Source organism: Triplophysa rosa, linkage group LG22, assembly GCF_024868665.1.
Source record: "Triplophysa rosa linkage group LG22, Trosa_1v2, whole genome shotgun sequence".
Taxonomy (NCBI): Eukaryota; Metazoa; Chordata; class Actinopteri; order Cypriniformes; family Nemacheilidae; genus Triplophysa; species Triplophysa rosa.
This window is the reverse complement of record NC_079911.1, coordinates 11,772,536-11,793,635: the sequence shown is the minus strand read 5'-3', so window position 1 is coordinate 11,793,635 and position 21,100 is coordinate 11,772,536. Positions and strand designations below refer to the sequence as shown.

At 38.4% G+C, this 21,100-nt stretch overlaps 1 protein-coding gene across 2 annotated transcripts in view; it reads right to left on the bottom strand.

Moving 5' to 3' along the window:
- The window catches only part of frem2a (FRAS1 related extracellular matrix 2a), a 54,267-nt gene extending 41,636 nt beyond the window's left edge, over positions 1 to 12,631 (bottom strand). For both annotated transcript variants that reach the window (XM_057321547.1, XM_057321548.1), the window contains exons 1-2: positions 7,174 to 12,631; positions 3,406 to 3,495 (exon numbers count right to left, since the gene is read on the bottom strand). In XM_057321547.1, coding sequence (XP_057177530.1) covers positions 3,406 to 3,495; positions 7,174 to 12,160 — 5,077 coding nt within the window. In that variant the 5' untranslated portion in view covers positions 12,161 to 12,631. The remainder of the gene's footprint in view (positions 1 to 3,405; positions 3,496 to 7,173) is intronic.
- Between the last annotated feature and the right edge of the window lie 8,469 nt (positions 12,632 to 21,100).

The following is a 21,100-nucleotide window of genomic DNA, read 5'->3' as shown; positions in this document are numbered from 1 at the left end:
CTATCATTGTGACCTTTTGCAAAGGAAGAGGGTAACAGATAAATCTGTAGCCTACTCATTTACCTCACTTGGAGCTCTGGGATTTACATTTTCTTGATATTTTAATAGAGCATTACATTTGTTGCTGTCAGTCAGGGGGTCCTTGTGATAGTAGTGACAAAACATGCTGGTACACCAAAATTGTGTCTTTTAATGTGATAGTTCACCCCAAAATAAACATTGTGTCATCACTTATTCATCCTCATGTTGTTTAACTTGTAACTCTTTCTTCTGATGAACACAAAAGAAGATATTTCAAGAAATGTCTCATTGGTTTTGTGTCCATACAATGGAAGTCAATGGGGTCAATGTTGTTTGGTTACCAACGTTCTTCAAAATATGTATTTTTTGTGTTCTACATAAAAAAGAAAGTCATACAAGTTTGGAATGACATGAGTATGAATAAATAATGAAATCTTTTCAAGGGGTCATATGACAAGGCTAAAACGAATATTATCGTTTGTTTTAGATGTAATGCAATGTGTATAAACGATTTAAGGTTCAAAACCGCAGTATTTTCCACATACCGTGCATGTTTGTATCTCCTCTTTGCCCCGCCTCTCTGAAACGCGCAAAAAAATTTTTTTCTGAAAAGCAAGGTGTGCTATGATTGGCCAGTTAACCAGTGCATAGTGATTGGTTGAATACTGCAAGCGTGTGACGGAAGTGTTCCATATTTGGAACATCAGGTTCCAAAGCAATTGTACTGACAGGTACGCCCACCTTACTTGCGTATACTGTGCATTTGGGCGGTCTTAGTCAAATCATACTACGAACTGATGTAGATTTGTGGGGGTGTGGTTACACGAGGCGTTTCAGGCAGGTCTGGATGAGCATTCGCTTTTAGATAGAATGCATCTTTTGTTCCGACACTTTAAATTGAGCAATTTTACGTGTCTAATACATGCATGGGCAACTTATAACACACCAAAGACACAGAAAAAGACATATTCGTGCCATATGACCCCTTTAAATTTGGGATAACTTTCACAGTAAACAGTGGAACAAAGCAGTAAGTAAATCATCCAGATTAGAAGTCCCACAAAGTGATAAAAAGGGAGATTAATCTATTATTCAGCCTTAGCCATGTACTAACAAAAAGTGAGACTTCTCTTTAAAAGAAGTAAAAAACAGACAAAAGTAGAAGTTATGTCCTCAGGCTACAATCTCATTTTCGATTCAAATAATTCTCTGAACTGCATATGGTAAACATGATAATAGTTCTACCCTGCCTCGCCATCATAATCGCCTATATGCCGAGGAAGAGCATTTAGAAAACAAAACAATTAATTAAAACCCCTCTGGTATACTACTAATAACAAATATGTGAGTCGCTGTCTAACAGAGTTCATTAAATGAGTGTAGCTGTTTAACACAAATTGGCTTTAAAATAGTTTATAGCGTTTGCTGTTGTTGTTAGCTCAGCTTCTTCACACATGGAAAATGTGAAAGACTTTTTGCAAAAGTTGGATTTTATCCTAAATCTGTGTTACCGTAGACATCACAGATAAAAATGGAGCTTAAGACCAGGAGTAAACTGGGTGTTTGACTGGGAATCATTTTTAAAGAGTTAACACAACAATCTGATTCATGCCACAACCGATTATTTAATGGCACAACTGGTGATTGTGAGCGTGAGAGAAGCTTTCGGAATGCAGGGAGTCTGAAGCAGATGTTTTCACATTCTGTTTGTTTTTTCCCAAGTCCTTCCGATTTCAGGGACCCTGTAATTGAAAGTCTGAAAAGGGGAGTGGCTTACCCAACAAGCTCTAATTATGTGTCTTGCCTCTAGTTTTATATATCAAACGGCCCTTTGTGTTGTGTTTATACAAACCCTTCAACCCACTACATGCACAGAGTACTACCAAGTATAGTCTACTCACGGCTTCCTGGGAAATCAGACAATTTATATAATGTTTGACCGTTGCTGATGGTTCACCGTAGTTTGAAACAAAATAAACACAATTATCGAAACCTCAGCAGATGACAGATTCAACAATATTTTATTAATCTCTCACACTACAATATTTACTCAGGGTCATTCTGACCAACAGTAATTCACTTTTAAAGGTGTGATGAACTGGGCTTGTTTATTGTTTTATACTGTTTTATGAGGTCTACTATGACGTTTGCGTGGTTTTTACATTCAACAACATCAAAATCAATAAGGAATAGGCTATTTTCTACCCGGGTTTTGAGGCCGGCTTGACAAACGATCGGTTTGAATGGTCGTTCCGCCATGAAGACTCTGAAGTAAAGCCCACTGCTATGAATGGATAGTTTGCGTAGTAAACTTAGTTGGAGCCTTCTGTGAATTTGGTTAGAGACTTAATGTTTGGGCATATCAAGCGATCTCTAACAAAGCAATAGTGATGCATAGTACAAATATGTTGTACTCACATAAGATTGCTGCGCCATTCCTATCGGATCCAATATTGACGGCACAGCACTGCTTTTTAATTTTAGTCCCTCCGCAAATCTATCGTCAACCTCTGCCTTGTTCACAAAGGAATCGGATGTAATGTTTTACCCACGTGAGCTGGAACCTCTTTAAAAATAAACTTCAACCACGCATTACTAATGTCGGAATCCGAAGGAAGGTTATGCAGCGACTGTGTTCAGGCACTGACTCCACAATATTTTGCGATCTTTAACAGCATGTTTATTGCTTGCTCGCTATATCTGGTAACGCGCAACTTGTGTTACTTCAGTACTGTCATGCGCGAACCAGTGGGCGGGGCTAGAGAAGTAGTCATTGATATTTTTCTGTGGAGGCGGTGTTCAACCTAGATAGGTGCATTCCACAGGACCTGCCATTCGCTGAGCCTCGTGTCAATAACAGTTGTTATTTCAGTAACAAGGGCGTTTTCAGTTCTGACACTTGCAGGATGTTCGCTTGAATACAATTCCCTCTTATATAACAAAAGCTCGGGTTAAAATTGAGGTCTTAATTCATCGGCCCTTTAAGTTTTTCTCTTTGATGTTCTGGAAATTAATTTAAAAACATTTCTAGTCAAAGGGAGCAGAGCAAGTAATAATACTGATGGCACCTCTGAAAGTGAAAGCCTAATTAAATGCCACATAACTAAATATATATCTCTTAGGTCTCTAAGATTCACCATTAATTCTCTCAACTCTTCCGTTTGCATAGACACCTAAAATTTAGAGCATGTTTTATCATTTATGAATTCAAATGATTTCTGTTGCATTATTCCTCACTCGTACTGAAATCCTTCAGCTAAACTAATACATCTCAATGTGGTGTACACCCCAGTATATTCTCATTAAAATAAAAAAGGATGTGCAAAAGTTTTGCTTTTGATTTTAAAGACTCTAATGCATGCGAACAAATACTGGATGACTTACCGCTGTCCTCCACGGTAAAACCGAAGAGATCACGGGTGGCATTGCTGTCGTCTTTCAGGATATAGAAGATTTTAAGATCATCAATGTCAGCTGAAAACACGCATTAAAAATCACAATAAGAGATGATTTTATTTAATCAAATTATTTACATTTTAAGCAATGTATCATTCATTTAGAAAAATAAATATAATTTATAATATTATATAGATCGCTGGTTCAACACTGGTCCAGAAGAATTTAGTGAGTTAGTTACATTACACAAACATTTGACCAAAGCACAACAAACAAAACATTTTAACTGAATCAAAATGTTAAACGAATATCTTTTTAAAATAAGATGTTATTACATATGTAAGATTTAAAACATACTAAATAAATAAAAACTGAAACCGGAAGTGCTTCTGTTTATATCTTGTGAAGTGGTCTATATTTAATTTATAATATAAAAATATATATTATGCAGAATATACTGTATATTTTAAGTGTTATATAATATAAAATATACTATAAAATATATATCTATAAAAAGCCTCATTTTTTATGATAATGTTGTGCCTAAAGAAAACGTCTGTGCAAAAACGCATATTGTACTATTAAAACACTATTTGATTCAAACAGCACAAACAGATAAAGCGCTTTTAAAACTTTTCCCAAAACCAGGTGAGAACTTCCGCAAAAGCAGCAGGTTCTCATCCACAAAACCATCAACAGAACAGCTAACAAGCTATTATATAATGACAGGCAACAGGAAGAATTTTAAACACAGGACTCCAGCTCCTCTACATCTGGTCTTGTCCTACAGCATCTCCCCAATTAGAGCCCATAACCACGGACACACTAACTACAGTTTAACATTATCAACCTGGCTCTCTTGCTCTCCTTGGTCTGACCCACCTCTTTTAAATGATTAATGTCCGAGGAAGAAGCCTCATAAAAATGTAAACCTGTGATTCTTTATGCACGGATGAAACCACTTTTCATATTGAAAATAAAGTGTCTCCTTTCATCGCCGGCGCACACTCTCGTCATGAAATATTTAGCGAAAGCCACAGAGCAAGTGGTGGCAGAATATGGGGAAAGGGCAAGGTAAATAAAGAGAAGTGATTGTTCCTTCTGCTTCACTGCTCAATCTGATGAGGCCAAGTCTGGTTTGCCAGGTCCCTCGCTTTCTCTCACTCTCGTCTCGTCTCTCACTCCTTTTCACACATCTGCCTCTCACCAATGTCTGTAGCACTTATCAGTCTTAAGTTAGCCTGGCGTGGATTCTCACCTTCTCACTAGGTATTCATGTTTGAAGGAATGTGTTGATGCTTTAGCTGTTAGGGGCCTTGAACCTGTGCTGACTAATACACTTGGAAACAAGGCAAGACTCGCATGCTGGTGAATAGGTAGTGATTTTAACTTGGCTTTCATAAAAAATGGGGAGACTGAATTGGGCAAGAACAGCTTTGGGGGACTAATTTACTAACTATATATTTTAGTAGTGAAATAGTTTAAAACAGCAAGGCTTTTCCAAAAACAAGCTACTTTTTAAAGAAGTAAAGATGCTATCGAGAGATTCTTTTTTTGTGTGACAAATACACACTAAATTATTAATAACACACAGATTGCATATACAGTAGTGGCCAAAAGTGATTTTCAGCTTTACACAATTGACATCTTAGATGTTTGTTTCAATATTTTATCAAAGATACATACATATATTGTATGCATCTTTCCTGTAGCTCAGTGGTAAGAGCAGCAATGCCAAGGTCATGGATTCGATCCCAGCGATTGCAATACTCAGAAACAAATGTATAGTATAATTCAATGTAAGTCGCTTTGGATAAAAGCGTCTGCCAAATGCGTAAATGTTGCATTTGTGTATTTGGAGCATAAACTTCTCATATTTGAGAAGAATTTCATCAAATATTAATAACAGATACAACTGTAGAATGCATTATTTGCTGTGAGCATTTTTGTTTTTCTGTCTATTTTTGTATATTAGAATATACTCTATAGATGGTTTCAGCAGCAACAACATAAACAAACCTTCTGTGGTCCGTACTTAACTTCTGCTAGACCTGCGCAAAGAATCAATAACTGTTGAGTAGTTTTAATGTAATTTAATACAATTAATATATAAAAGTGAAAGTGACCTATTTGTCAAATATGGTGACCCATACCCGAAATGTGACCTCTGCATTTAACCTATCCAGTGAGTAGTGAACGCACTGCAAGTTGTGAACAAACACACCCGGAGCAGTGGCCAGCTATCACTGCAGCGCCCGGGGAGAAAAGGGGGATGGGGTGCCTAGTCGTTACCTACCGGCATTGAGAATCGAAGTACGACTCTAACCACTAGGCCACGACTGCCCGCAATAAAATATGAACCAAGATTAATATTAATTTAAATTTAATATCAAATAAATGTTTATGTTATAACTAAACACAGACCTGAAGTTCACTTCGGGCCAGGTGTGTGCGTCTGATGAAACCGTCTATATATGTCTCGTATTCTATAATAATATAAGGGGCATTAAAAGCAAAAAATAAAAGCAAATATTCACCCCCAAACGTCACTTTTGGCAACTACTGTAAAAAAAGTCTTAAAGGGATAGTCCACCTAAACATTTTAATTGTCATGAATTAGGCTACTCCCCCCAGTTGTATAAATGTCTTTGTTCGGTACACAAAGAAAGGTATTTGACATATCTGGGACACCATAGTAGGAAAAATTATTGTTTCATTTTTATGTTCTGTTAAACACAACATGAGATATTTTGAGGAATTTAGTAAAGCAAACAGTTTTGGGGCACCTTTGACTACCATTTTAATTTTTCCTACTATGGTAGTCAATGATGTCCCAGAAATGTCAATTGCTAACATGTTTCTAAATATCTTTCTTTGTGTTTAACAGAACGAAATAATTTATAAAGGTTTGGAACAACTTAAGTAATTTATGAAATAATTTTCATTTTTGGGCAGAATATCCCTTTAATAAATATCTTCAGAAATAAGCTACTTTTCAAACCTACTCTTATTTTTTCCTTGTCTTGTCTTGTCAATTTTGCTATTTTTACATATGTATGTGATCACCTAATAAACTGTATTAAACAATAGTCATCTAATGGTCACCATACAAACATCTTATTTTTATCAGCATAATTATACAACAAAATAATTCCCAAGCAAGTTTGAAGACAAAATGGGTAAATTTCTGCATCACTTGCAGCACCAAGCTAACAAATACCTCAAAATGAATGTGATAATGATGTTTTAAACAATCCCCTGTATGCCTTTTGACAAACAGGTCCCAAACCCTCCCCACTGAGAGAATCAATGTTTTAATGTCCCGCCAACAACCTGCTTAAAGAAACAAACTGCAATATTGTCTGGTGCAGAAATATACTATACACCATTTACTTTGGACTCGCAACGAAATTCTCCTGTAACCAGTTTCTACTTTAAAATAGCCAGTCACTATAGAAGGAAGAAGTATGAGTAGCTTAATAATTGAACAGAGATGTGTGAACGCTCTAGTTGTCTCATCAAGAATTTAAGTTGAAGAGACAGGCACATCTTGCAGTCTGTATTGGCAAAAAACGCCTGTTCCTAAAATGAAATGACATTATTTAAAGCATTGATAAGGGCAAAAAACCTAGTAGGAACATGGTGAATACTCATGTGGAGTCAAATACTACAGTGTTATTAGTAGGAGTACTGTAGGCAGATATAAGATTTCAAAGTATCCAACTATAGGTTTAATTTATGCTGATGAAATAATACCTTGTGTAAAGGTGTTGATGGAGGCATTCCCTTTATCCAGGTTGATCAGGTAGCCTTGCTCTGGTTGTGTGGTGATGTGAAATACCAAGGCCTCAGGAACGCTGTCCCTGTCCACCGCCTTCAGGACTTTACTTGCGATCTGATAACCTAAGTGACCTGTGGACAACACCCTTAAAGTCGGTGCATCTTTGTTAATCACAATCTGAGGGACGCCATTGTCCAAAGACACAATGTTGATCTTCATGGTCTGAGGGCTCCGGGTTTCAAATATGGTATCAGGAAAAACATAAAAGTCTGAGTGTGTTCCATCTGTGACTGTAAAAGAAAAGCTATCGGCTTGCGACTCTGTGCCGTCATGCTTGTAACTGATCATGTTCTCATTCAGGTCCTGTTTTGTGAAGGATGCAACCGGTCGGCTATTGTTGAAAAGCAGCTTGCCGTGAATAGGTAGCTGGGTGATTGTGAACTTCAGAAGATGCTCGGCTGTATCTTGGTCCTCAATGGTCAACTCAAAGGGCGTAATGAGTTTTGTCTGTCTTTCGGTCACCGTGAGGTCATGAACTGTCAGTACGGGCTTTTTGTTATCAACGTCAATGATCGACACACGGAATGTACGGAACACGGGATTATAACCATCGGTGACCTCAAACTCAAAGCTGTCCATCTTGACTTCATCATCTGCAGTGTGAATGTAGTAGATTTTGCTCCCAGCCAGCTGGAGCTGGGTGAAGGACACAATAGGCATGCCTTGCGTGTCTGTGCTTTCCAAATGACCCCTCACTGGGGCTCTTGTGATGGTGAACACTAAGTTCTCATCTGGGCTGTTGAGGTCGCTGGTGCTGAGAAGGTTTGTAGTGAGGGTCACTCTCCCACCTTCTTTTAGTGACACCCCTTTACTGATGACATCAGGAAACACCATATCAATGCTGCCTACGGTAATATAGAAGTATCTGTCAATCAGAGGGTTGATACCATCCGTTACGTCGAACTTGACAAGGTCACGGATGCCTTCCTGACCATTGTGAGAGTAGAAAATAAGACCCTGGTTCACCTCTCTTTGTGTGAAGTTCATCCCAACAGTGATGTTCTCTAAGGGTCCAACAGACCTTTTAGCAACATTTCCTGATGTTTTTTTATAAAGGAAACCTTGTGCAGGACCGTAGCGAATGATAAACGTGAGCGACTCATCATCTGAATCCAAATCAGTAGCTTTGAGTACTTTACTATTTATTTCCTTTGATTCTCCGATCTCAATTTCAAGTCCGTCATTAATGGCAAGCCTTGGTGTTTCATCATCCACTGGAATAATCATCACCATGATCGTAGCCTCGACTGAATGTTTTCCGTCTGTAAGCAAGATGTCAAACTTGTCTTCTGTGGTTTCTGAATCATCGTGGTCGTAAATTATGCTTGAGGCTTCTTTGATTTGTTCAAGAGTGAAGTTTGTGACCGGGACGGGGCCTGTTGTCAGCTGATTGAGGATCACTCCATAATTCGGAGGTTTGGTAATGATAAATGTCAGCTCCTCTGCAGGAACGTCAGCATCAATTCCGTTCAAAATGGGAGTGTCTATGAAAACATTCATACCCTCCATTACAACAACCTCTCTCACAAAGATCTCCGGTTTTTCATCATTGGTTGGAATGATGACGATAGGGAAGAACTGACGCTCTGAGAAGTTCACACCATCGGAGCAACGAAAATTGAACCTGTCCTCCACCGGCTCCACGCCTTTATGTATGCTCTGGACGTAATATATATGACCTTCATTCATATCTCTGATGGTAAAAGCGCTCACCGCCATTCCTGATCTTGACTTCTCAGAGCCAGGTGCTGGAGAGATGTTCTCCACATATCCTGATGTGGGTTGAACGATGATGGTGCATAGGATGTCCTCAATTGGCGTATCAGTGTCCTCAACCGTTATCTGATGTCCACCAATAGCATTTTTGTCACCCTCAAAGACGTTAAAAGTAGGGCCAACTGTGACCACCGGAGTTTGGTTATCTACAGGAAGAATGGTGACGTAAACACGGACTCCTTTTATTTTGTTCCCCCCAACAGTCCATTCATCCGACATGTCCGAGAGAGTTAGATTAAAAACATCATCTACAGAGGTGAAACCGATTTCACTGCTTGTGTGAGCATACACAACCAGACCACTGATGAGATCAGCTTGAGTAAACGAGCTTGAGGAAACTCCATTCACCAGAATTTCTCCAAACCTTGGAGGTTCCTCCACAATGAAGGTCAGCCTGAGGTCATCTGTGTCCTCATCTTTTCCCTGGATGACGTTGGTGGTCATTTCTGTTGCACCGTTCTCCAACACGTCCAAGCGGGAGCCAACAGTGCCCTCCGTGAGCGTCGGAGTCTCGTCATCGACGGGCTTCACGACTACCTTTACAGTGACAGGCACAACATGAAAGCCATCACTAACATCTAATTTTAAAGAGTCGCTTGTTATCTCATCGCCATTGTGGACGTATGAAAGTTTACCTTCGGTGATATCCATCAGATTGAAAGTACTACCTTTTTGCAAATTGCTAAATGTATGTTGGATGTGGCCGTGGACTGGAATTTGACTCACTGTAAATAAAATCTGCTTGCTATCGGTGTCAGGGTCATCCGCGTCAAGTTCGACACTTGTGATGATGTGTACGCCCCTCTCCAGAACAGTGAAGCCCGAATTTGTTATCTGTGGGGGTTTGTTGTTTACGGGCTTCAGAAAAATGGTAAAATCACCATCAACGCTGTTTCCAGCTGTGTCTTCGACTCTGAAATGGAACTGCACCACATGGGGTGTGATGCCTAGCTCATGGTCTGGCGGGCTGTAGGAAATCTTATGATGGTTAACTTGTGCTTGAGTAAATTCTGTTACCTCACTATCAGGGCTGTCCGTTAAAACAATAGATCCAAATCGAACCAGATTATTCTCATCTGCGTCTGTTGGCGGTTGAGTTATTGTATATTTCAAATCACGATCCTCCGAATCTAGGTCTGTGTAATGCAGCACATTTTTGCTGAAATGAGTCAACTGATATTCATGTACCGTCATCTGCAAAGTAGTACCCGGGAACAGCACGGGTGGAACATCATCAATAGGCAGAATTTTAATAACAAATGAATTCTCGCCAGATTGGTTGGGAGGATCGGCGTCGTCTTGCACTTTAAACACAAAATGATCGGTGATGGTCTCCGTGATATGTGGACCTGTATGTTTATAAAAGAGCTTTTCATCTGTAATGTCTTTTTGAAGCCACTCTGTCACTACTTTCTCATACACACCATCTACTGAATTAAACTTCCATGACGTTGGGTCCTCCGGAGCTTCAGATTGCCTCATGAGGACCTCACCGATAGCTGAGAGCGGCGGTTCGATAATAAATTTAATGGTGGAATCTTCAGAGTCAATATCTGCTGCGCTGAGCGTGAGTTGCGAGATGGACACCATCTGTTTTTTTGATAAAACCAGCCCTGTGTTTGCATTTATGATGGGCGGCTCGTCATCTGTGGGTACAATTGTGATGGGAAACAAAAACTCGACGTCATGCTTGCCATCTGACATTCTGAAAATGACATTATCGCTGTACGTGTCGCTTCCATCTTGTTGGTACATCACAATGCCCACTTCTAGGTCGGCAGGGGTAAAATACTTCCTGTTGGTGCCCAACAAGGTTAACTGACCGTGACGTAGACCATCGACCACAGTTATCCTAACACTGTCCAGATTGTCCTCATCACTAATTTCCAAGTTGCTCTGAGTGAATAAAGATCTAGATTGGCCTTCATACAGAAGCTGACCTGTATTTTTTGTCACCACTGGTGCTAAAGTGTTCATGGGCTTTACCACAATCATAAATGCAAAAGGATCGGAAATCCCACTATCTGTGTCAATGACCTCTAACTCTATCTGAAAAATCCTCTCAGTTTCCGAGTCCAGAGATGGAGGTTTATATGCTATTTTCAGTTCCTTCAGATCTCTTTGATAAAATGACGTGATGGGTAAATTTCTATCATCTGTACTCACAATATAACCCTCCTCGAATGACAACGGAGAGGTGATGTTGAAAATAAGATCATCCAGACTGGATTCAGTATCCTCGGCTCCCAGCATATCGGGGGTTAAAGCTGTCATAACAAACTGATCGACTTCCATCATCATCATGGCCACGAAACTGGGTCTGGGAGGAGTGTTTTCCACGCCGTCTTTTATCCGGATCATCACGTGAAAAAACTCCTGCTTCAGTAAATTGTTTTCTTTGCTACGGAGTTCCACCACCATCGGGATGTAATCCCTATTTGGAGACTTGTGGGTAGACGTGTGCTCATATCTGATGTCTGCTTTGAGAAACTGCTCACAGCTCATCGTCTTCTCCAATTTGCCATCATCAACAACTTTTCCGTATCTGGGTAAAGCGCTACTGGCAGCCAGTGACGTGACTTCACATTGTTCAGAGTCTTTATCATAAGTAAATTCTAGCACCTTTCTGTCAATAAGATTACTAGTGCCAAGTAAACTATCAACAGCAAGAGGCACGTTTTTCGTTACAATCTCCAATTGTGTGAAAACAACACCCACCTCTAACATAAAGGGGATGATTATAGTTTCAGTCTGAGTGTCATACCTGAGTTGTAGCTTCACCCTGTCCTCCGCAGGGCTTCTGGAGCCGAGATGAGAGTATTTGACATCATTAGGACCAAATTCACACGGGAACTTTTTAGGTGATAGATGCCCGGGTCTCTGAGACAGCGGATCATTATCCAGCACCGTAATACTGCACATATCCCCCGGCTGAACTTCAATGACCAGATCGTTCATCGGATCGATAAAAACCGATCTTCCAAAAGGCACGTGTATACCGTTGTTAGCCACCAGTATCGCGTCCTCCGAGAGTTCAGGCGTATACGCGTACGACAATGCGTGCCGCTCAACTCCTCGCGCACCTGTCAGGGAAACCAAGAAAAGGAGAATTGCGTAAAGTTCCATAGTGCGCGAGCTTGTAAACAGTCACGGGAGGGTTTGGTGAGGAGGGAAATATCCAAAACGAAGCTCGGTTGTCCTGCTCTTATTCTTTACATCCACGGAAGAATATACGGAAAGTTCAGAAATTCCACACGCGCGCCAGGATGCTCGCGCGGCATTCCCAGACTCAAAGAGAGAAAGAGGGAGAGCAGTTTTAACTTGTGCTTGTCGGTAGGATGGAAAGAGAAGAACACGCCCACAGTCTCAGTCGATTGGATGTTGAGTTGCATTCCCTCGATCGCAGGTGATACACTCGGATGCCACATCTTCTGTTGCGCATTGATCTTTTAATTGTTGGCTACTGTGTTAGGAAAGTGATGCGATTCAGCAATGCTCTCGATAAAGTTTTCTCTGTGCCTGAAAAAAAAGGAGATCAAAACAAGTTATGAGAGAAAAAACCCAGTACTTTCTTTTGGAAAAAAATACATGGCTAAAGGAATTATAGTGCTATTTAAAGGCGAGGATGTTTATTTGTGGTTCGTGTAACGCTGTGAGTTATTAAATGTTCATCGACTCTGGTCTCCTCTACACGATTTACAAAAAAAAAAACATTTTAAAACACGGCAAGAAAGTTTCTTATTTTATCTACAAAAAGACAACAGAATATAAACAGTAAGTTTTAGGCCGTTTAAATTGATGATAAAAACAGTAGGCTATAAAGCATATCTATAATGTATATTATATATACTGTAATCTATAATTAAATAATGTTGGTACCGGGTTATTTCGTGTTTTATGTCTGGCAGTTGTCTTCCCTGCTAAAAAAAACAATAGAAACCCAGTAATACACAACAGATATTCTAATGGTTTCCATTAAATTACCATTAGCTTTATCCATTTAAACCATTATAAAATGTCCTTTTGTCGTGTGTTTAGGGTATTATTCCAATAGGATTTAATGGTGTACATCTGCCAGATAACATCCCAACAATAGAGTCTATCACAAACCAGACACCATTATAGTTTAGTTTCCATCAAATCAGATTAAATTCCCATTATAATCGTTAAATCTAGCAATCATTTCTATTGTGTATTGGCAGGGTTTTGTTGTTTTTTTCAGCAGGGTAGTCTTTTAAAAGCATGTAATCACCTGTGAGCCAATGACAAAATCTCTGTTCCCATAATATTCCCAAGGGTATAACACACACATTATATTTCCATACATTGTGGGGATATTCCATAGACTAGATAGATTTGACCTTTTATGAGGACATTCAGTCCACACAACGATAGATACACCTGTACATAAATGTGCACACATGTTGGGTTTCCATGATGCTGCTCTCAGAATTAGATTATGAGACTTTAGCATGACTTTCACATCAGGGTCACATTTTGTGCACCAAGGATACAGTACAGAGCAAACATGCAGTCTTTCAGTCCAAAAGTTATTCGTCCTCTCTTTTTTGAACAAAAAGAACAGGTTCCACCGAAGTATGCTGGGATGCTTTTTAATTACCTCTGAAGTGACTACAGTGTGTTTAACACGTTCTTGTCGGGAACATCTGCTTCCCACATAACTTCAGACCTGTAATCTGTTCAGACAATTTAAAAAAGAGTGATGACTCGGATGAATTGTAAGCTCTCTGTATTTTCGCTCCTCACCTACTTTCGTTATCATTTGTTGTCATGTAACCCTGGAATAAAGCACCTTTAATGGTGTGAAGGTGGACAGAATCTATCACTCCTTTAATCTCTGGGACTGCCAACAAGATAAAGGTCAGAGAATTTTTTGGGGAAAAAAGATTTTGTTGACTGATAATAGTTAGAAGTGGTGTTAAAATGGGGCCAAATTGTCAATTACAAACTACATACATTGAGACAATTTTTACATGAGCATTTCGTTTTTGACAGACATAATGGAATCCACATTTATTCTTCATCTGAGGAATAAAAGGTGACATTCACACCTGTTGGACTTCCACACGCCGAGGTTCTCTTTGTTTAGTCTGTTGTCTGGTGCCTGTTTTAAACACTGCAATCTAAGCAATAAATGTTCACAATTACAATGGCAAAACAGTACATCTGCTGTTCTCTTTGATAACTGGAAAAATCCAAACAAACCTCCAAAAAATTGAGACTGTCTAACTGAATGAGTCATGTTTGACAGATGACTGTCTCAGAGCTTCACAATCATTCTTTGAAACTATTTTTGTTTTTCAATAGAAAACATGTTTGTAAGCAAGGAGAAACACGACAGATGAAGACATTAAAAAGTAAAATTTCAATGCATTGTTTCAAATAAGTCTAAAGCTTATTTGTACTATTTCAAAGCTTATAGGCTTTCAAATCCCACAGGCACGAATATTAAAAACACAATTTAGCCATAATGCCCCTGCCTAAGGAGCATGATCTGTAATGTAATAAAACATTTCGCAGGTTTTCTTTCCTCTATAGACCTGAAACGCATTTAAAAATACATCTTTTTCAAGTCAATCTTGCATCTTTGCACCTCGGAAAGCATGGAAAAGAGCAAAACAGCATCTATGGGATTTGTGAAAAAGTATTAGAACTTTGCAATGCATTTTCCGAAAGGTCACTTGCTCCTCTTGAGTACTGTTGCCATTTCTCTTACAGATTTTGGAAGGTAAGGGTAACATATTCGCAAGCCAGAACTAATTGTTAAACCTTTTTTTTCCCATATACTTTGTCTTTTTCATCTCACTCTTAAGACATGGGAAAAGTGGGTGGAGGTGTTACCCAGCTTCAAAGCTGTAGGTTTAAATTAGAAGTTTGTTTGGGAGTAAATGACAATCATTGAGTAATAGCTGTTCTGCTGATACAGATGGACTCAACTCAGACCAGAACTGTGTCTCATAGTTGCTATATTGCTCATTTAAAGAGGTACTTCACCCTAAAATATCAATTTTGTCATCAATTCTTCGCTCTCATGTCATTCAAAACCTGTCAGACTCTTTATTCTGTTAAACACAAAAGAAGATATTCTGAGAAATGTCTCAGTGGTTTTGTGCCCATGCAATGGATGTCAATGGATGCCAATGTTGTTTGGTTACCAACATGCTGCAAAATATCTTCTTTTGTGTTCAAAAGAAAGTCATACAGGTTTGGAACAACAGAGTGAGTAAATGGTGAAAGTATTTTAATTTTTTTGGCTAACTATTACTTTAAGCAACATTTAAAAAAGCAACTATTGCTTTTATTGGCAAAACAGAAACAGCACAAATAAAAATAGATGTTTTATGTAGCCTGCAGGAAGTAGGCCTAAAAGTCAGTAAAATTATTAAAGTTGGTACTGAATTCACTGAAGAGGTTTTCTCTTTTGTATTTAACCTTTTTTATCGTTCACCTTTTTTTGTTTTGCTATTAAAATAGAAATATAGAATGTAGCTATATAGCCTAGTCTAAATTGATGTGTGCAAAATGTATTCATTTACCATTTGAAGTGAAAGTTACCTATTTGTCAGATAACCTCTGCATTTAACCCATCCAGAGAGTAGTGAACACACGCACAGCAAGTCGTGAACACACGTACCCGGGGAGCAAGTATAGGGGTAAGGTGCCTTGCTCAAGGGCACCTCAGTCGTTACCCGCCGGACCAGACAATCGAACCTGCAACCTTTCTGGTGACGAGTCCGACTCTCTAACCATTAGGCCACGACTGCCTCCTTTGTATAAAACATCTACATGTGTTAATTTATCATAGAGTAACAGCTCTCGGTGTAAATGTCACTTCATGTTCAATATTTACATAACTCTGTGCAAGTTATGTCAGAACAGCGCTCATTAGAGCTTCATTTGCACATTGTTCCGTGAGTGTAGCTTGTTAGCTGACAAATCAGAAACACTGCACAATGATCTTCTCAGACACTGTTAAAGGGATACTTCACCCAAAAATGAAAATTCTGTCTTCATTTACTCACCTTCGAGTTGTTCCAAATCTGTATAAATGTCTTTGTTCTGATGAACACAGAGAAAGATATTTGGAAGAATGCTTATAACCAGACAGATGTTGCCCTCCATTGACTATAAAGTAGGAAAAAATACAATGGTAGTCAAAAGTGCCCCAGAACTGTTTGCTGTCCTACATTCTTCAAAATGTCTTCGAGTTCAACAGAACAAAACAAAAAAGATAAGAAAGAAAGATTCCTACTATGGGAGTCAATGGGGGTAAAGAACTGTTTGGTTATAAGCATTCTTCCAAATATCTTTCTCTGTGTTCATCAGAACAAAGAAATCTATACAGATTTGGAACAACTCAAGGGTGAGTAAATGATGACAGAATTTTCATTTTTGGGTGAACTATCCCTTTAATAAATATTAGATTAGATATTATACAACACTCTAAAGAAATGGTGCTATATAGCACTAGAAGTAGTTCTTTGCCTGTAATCATAGGGGAACCACCTTTAGTGCTATATAGAACCCTGTCTTGGTGCTTCGGTGGGTCTTCAGAGGTGCTTTAGAGGTTCTTCTTGGGGTCGAGGTGCTATATAGTACCCTTTCCGTATAAAGAACCTGTTAAGACCCTGTATGGTTCTTCAGTTGTTCTATATAGCACCTCAGTCATCCCAAAGAACTGCTGAAGAACCCCTGAAGCACCAAAATATGGTTCTATATAGCACTAAAAGTAGCTCCCCTGTGATTACGAGCCAAGAACCACTTTTATATTAAAGTTTTGATTAAAACCTTAAACTTAAATAAAGAAAGTACAAAACTTGCAAGTTCTTTGAGGGAGAGAGGTATATAATGAGACATTATTACGTCCTCTAGCAATAAAGCTTAATATCCAAAAGAGGGCACTGTTGTACCATTTCACATCACAACATACAACTAAGATGTTAAAAATAGTGAATGCTTCACATTTATAGCATTTATACATAAAAAAATTAAAAAAAATACTTTTAAGGGGAATTACAGTGTCAACAAATTTATAAAATGAGCATTTATAAGATTAAAAAGTAAAAAAATAAGAAAAGCCAACTCTTTAAACAAATATTTATCATCAATGTGTGTTCAAGCTATGGCGGTTAAAGAATTTCCATTAGAGGCAGGCAATCTAAAATGAGATCTAATGGATGCTCTGTGCAGGGTGGACGGATAGACTCTCTGGTATCAGTAGGCCACAGGGGAAGATCTGTTCAACCCGAGAGAGCTGTCTTAAATCAGACTGCTAATAGTTTCTAATGTAGCCTATGGAATATAATTAATTAGTTCTTAAAGGGATAGTTCACCCCCCCTAAAAATGTCATCATTTATTCACCCTCATGTCATTCAAAACCTGTATGACTCATTTTTTGGAGTGGAACACAAAAGAAGAAATTTTGAGAAATGTCTCTGTGGTTTTGTGTCCATATGAAAGTCAATACATGCCAGTGTTGTTTGGAAACCAGCATCCTTCAAAGTATCTTTTGTGTTCTGAAATGAATACAAAAAAAAAGAAATTCAATTAGCATCGAATTACCAACCTGTTGACAAATCAACAATTGACACAACAAAGTAAAGCAAATGATGTGGACAAATTGATGGAAACAGTTCAGATGCAAAAATCAAATAATGACTGACATTTGCATCTCAATCAATTTCCCTTCACTGCAATTCTACAATTCATATCCAGTGCATAAATCATATGGCAAATAAGTAGCTTTATTTGTCTTATTGACTACGCTAATCTGACTTGGGAAAAGACTGTTTCATTTTCAAATATTCCAGTTGAGGGCATTCTGAATATTGTCTCCAGCAAGCTGTGTCAGATTTGTTATGAACCCCCTCTGCTTTCTAATCAAAGATCACGCACAATATTAACAGCTAAACCTTGAAATTAATTCCTGGCCTGGGGCACCGAGAGCGTCGGAAAAGACAAACGCATGTTCACGCAGAGCAATCCGAGCTATAATCAAATCTTTCTGTACATAGACAAAGTACTTCAATTGAATCGCAGGTTGATCGGTGGTTTACAAAATGCACTAATACATCAGTGGTTTACTAAGAAATGGGCACCCTGGCTGTCCGAATCTCGATCTCTGCTGTTTCCTCTAATCTGAGTCTCTGGGGACCTGCTGGTGCTTTGCAGAGACGACTTTGAACCTCAAGCCTTTGCTCCCCGTGTAGACACTAAAGAAAATAGGCTGTTATAATTGGTTCTGCCAAATCATGCTTTTCCTGTCCAAAGTAATGAGAAGAAAGCAAGGTGGGAGGAGTGGGCAGAGGAGAGAGAGGAATGGAGGTTAATTATGGGCCACATGCTAGATGGTGGGCCTGATTGATGCAGCCGAGTGACATAATGGATATTTCATAAGTGGTGCTTTGGACAAATAGATGTTTAGACTCTTGTGCAGGCCCAAATGTGCTTCTGCGTGCTCTTGGCGGCTGAGGCTGAAGTAGGGGACAAATATCGAATGACGGATTTATGGGGGGCTAATTGGGTTGGTACTGTGTGACTGTAAAATTTGATAAGCAATTCGAATCAAAGCAGTGATGAGAACATTTTATTTGATAAGTTTCAGGGATTTCAGTAAAATCCCTTTCCAAAGTCTTGTTATTTGAGATGCATTTGTATTGAGTTCCATCTTAATCGAGTTTGTGGATGAAATTATCATGAATAGATTTTGGAAGCAATTCACTTTTGTTCGTATTGCAGTCAGTGCAGCGCTGACCGTCACTTTAAGCAAATTATACAAATTGTATAGAGCTCTATGAAGTCAAAATTGTTAAATTAGCATAGAATCGGAATTTATCATTCAAGTTATTCCTTTTAAAGGGATAGTTCAACCAAAAATAAAAATTCTCTGATCATTTATTCACCATCATGTGGTTCAAAATCTGTATGTGACTTTTCGATGTGGAACACAAAAGAAGATATTTTGAGAAACGTGGTTTTGGGTCCATACAGTACAAGTCAATTGGGGCAAGTGTTGTTTGGTCACCAATGTTGTTCGAAATATCTTCAGAATTAAGAAAGTCATACAGGTTTGGAATGACGTAAAGGTGAGTAAATGGTGAACAAATTGTCATTTTGGGGTGAACTATCCCTTTTAGAATGTTGTAGCATGCACAAGGTTGGCAAAAAACACCTCAACATCAAACCCAATGCCAGACCAGAAACAAGAGTCTTTGTCTTTTGTTTTGGAAACACATCATAATTCTCTTGCTTCACAACTTAGGAGTTTTATCATCCTTTGAACTGTCTCAGTCTTCTCATTTGCATTTTTCTCAAGCACACCCACACACTTAACGTGACATTTACTTTCATTACATCATCACTATACTGTCTCACTGGGACCACAAAGCTATTTGCTGTTTGATGGATATTTGACAATATTTTAAGAGAAAAAGTTTATATGATTGTCAGTTGATGATGGAATGACATTGATATGCCAGACACCTGTAGCATTTTGTGTATATAGCAAATCCAAATCATTTTTAAACAAAAATGTAACCACAACAAAACATTAATAAATGCATTTTCATATCCCTACAATCTGCTACCAGATTACATCAACACTTCAGCCCACGCTGGAATTGCACACTTTTCCGCTCAAAATCCTGTGCATTCATTCCTGTCACATTAACTGTAAACTGAAACCAAGACTGAGCTTAAAGAAGGTTCAACCTCGTGCCTGCATGACGTTCCATCTAATAGAATATAAAGCAGGTCAAGGCATTTCTAGAATACATATCAAATGATTAAAAGAAGCGCAAAAGTGAAGGATTGAGATCACATCTAAAGATGACCTTTAAAACGATATTTGTGAATGACCGTTAAAAAACATCACAAGAATTAAAGCAATTTCCAATGCAATATAAATATCTGAAATATAACAGTAAATATATAAATAAATAACCGTAAACAATAACGCTTAAAATTAACACTTCATGTTTTTCTAAGTTAAACTTTGTGAAAACTGCTGAGGTGACCAAAAAATATTTCCATTCTAACACTTGCTTTTCAATATCAGGTTTACCAAACATTTCATATGACAACGGACCATTTATGTTGTTTTTGTCTTGTGAAATCCAATCATTACACAGCGACAGGAAAAACAATTCTTTAAACCTTCCTGAACATTGTTATTATAAAACACCCCAAAGATAAAAATTTCTTTCATAATGGATAAACACAACCGGCCAAACCCACGTTATCTTAAAAGGCCAAACCAATTTGCTGTTGCACATTAGCAAAGCTAGTTTTTTCCCTGCTTGAAAAAAACCAGCAAATTAATTACTTCTGTGAACTCAAGAAAATGAGTGCTCTGCATGAATGCACACACTAAATCCAAAACTCTGCCATGTATCTTTTCATTTGAGTGATACATTAGGTGAGAGGCGGAACAGACAGACACAGATAGCTTATCTGTAATACATGTGGACAGCTTCCAGCCACCGAGGAGGTGTGGGGGGGAAATGACTTGTTTGACAACAGCAATTCAGCGAGTCAGCCTTTGTATAAATGTACCAAATCTCTCAGGATAACAGAGTCATGCTTGGATGAAGCGATTTGATATAAATATGAAGAAAACATTTACCTGCTCTTGTAGGTGGTAGTGGTCAGACAAACACTGTTTTGCTGGTTGCTTGGTCATATCTGTAACATGACAGACTTAAAAGAACAATTCACCAAAATAATGAAAATTCTGTCTTCATTTACTCACCCTCAAGTTGTTCCAAATCTGTATAAATTTCCCAGGTGAACACAGAAAAAGATATTTGGAAGAATGCTTGTAACCAAATAGTTATTTGCCACCATTTACTACCATAGTAGGAAATAATGTTTTACAAATTTCTTGGTACTGTTGAACACAAATGAAGATATTTTGAAGAATGTAGGAAAGCAAACAATTCTGGGGCACCACTGACTACCATTGTTATTTTTTTCTACTATGGTAGTCAATGGTGGCCAAGAACTATTTGGTTACAAGCATTCTTCCAAATATATTTCTGTGTTCA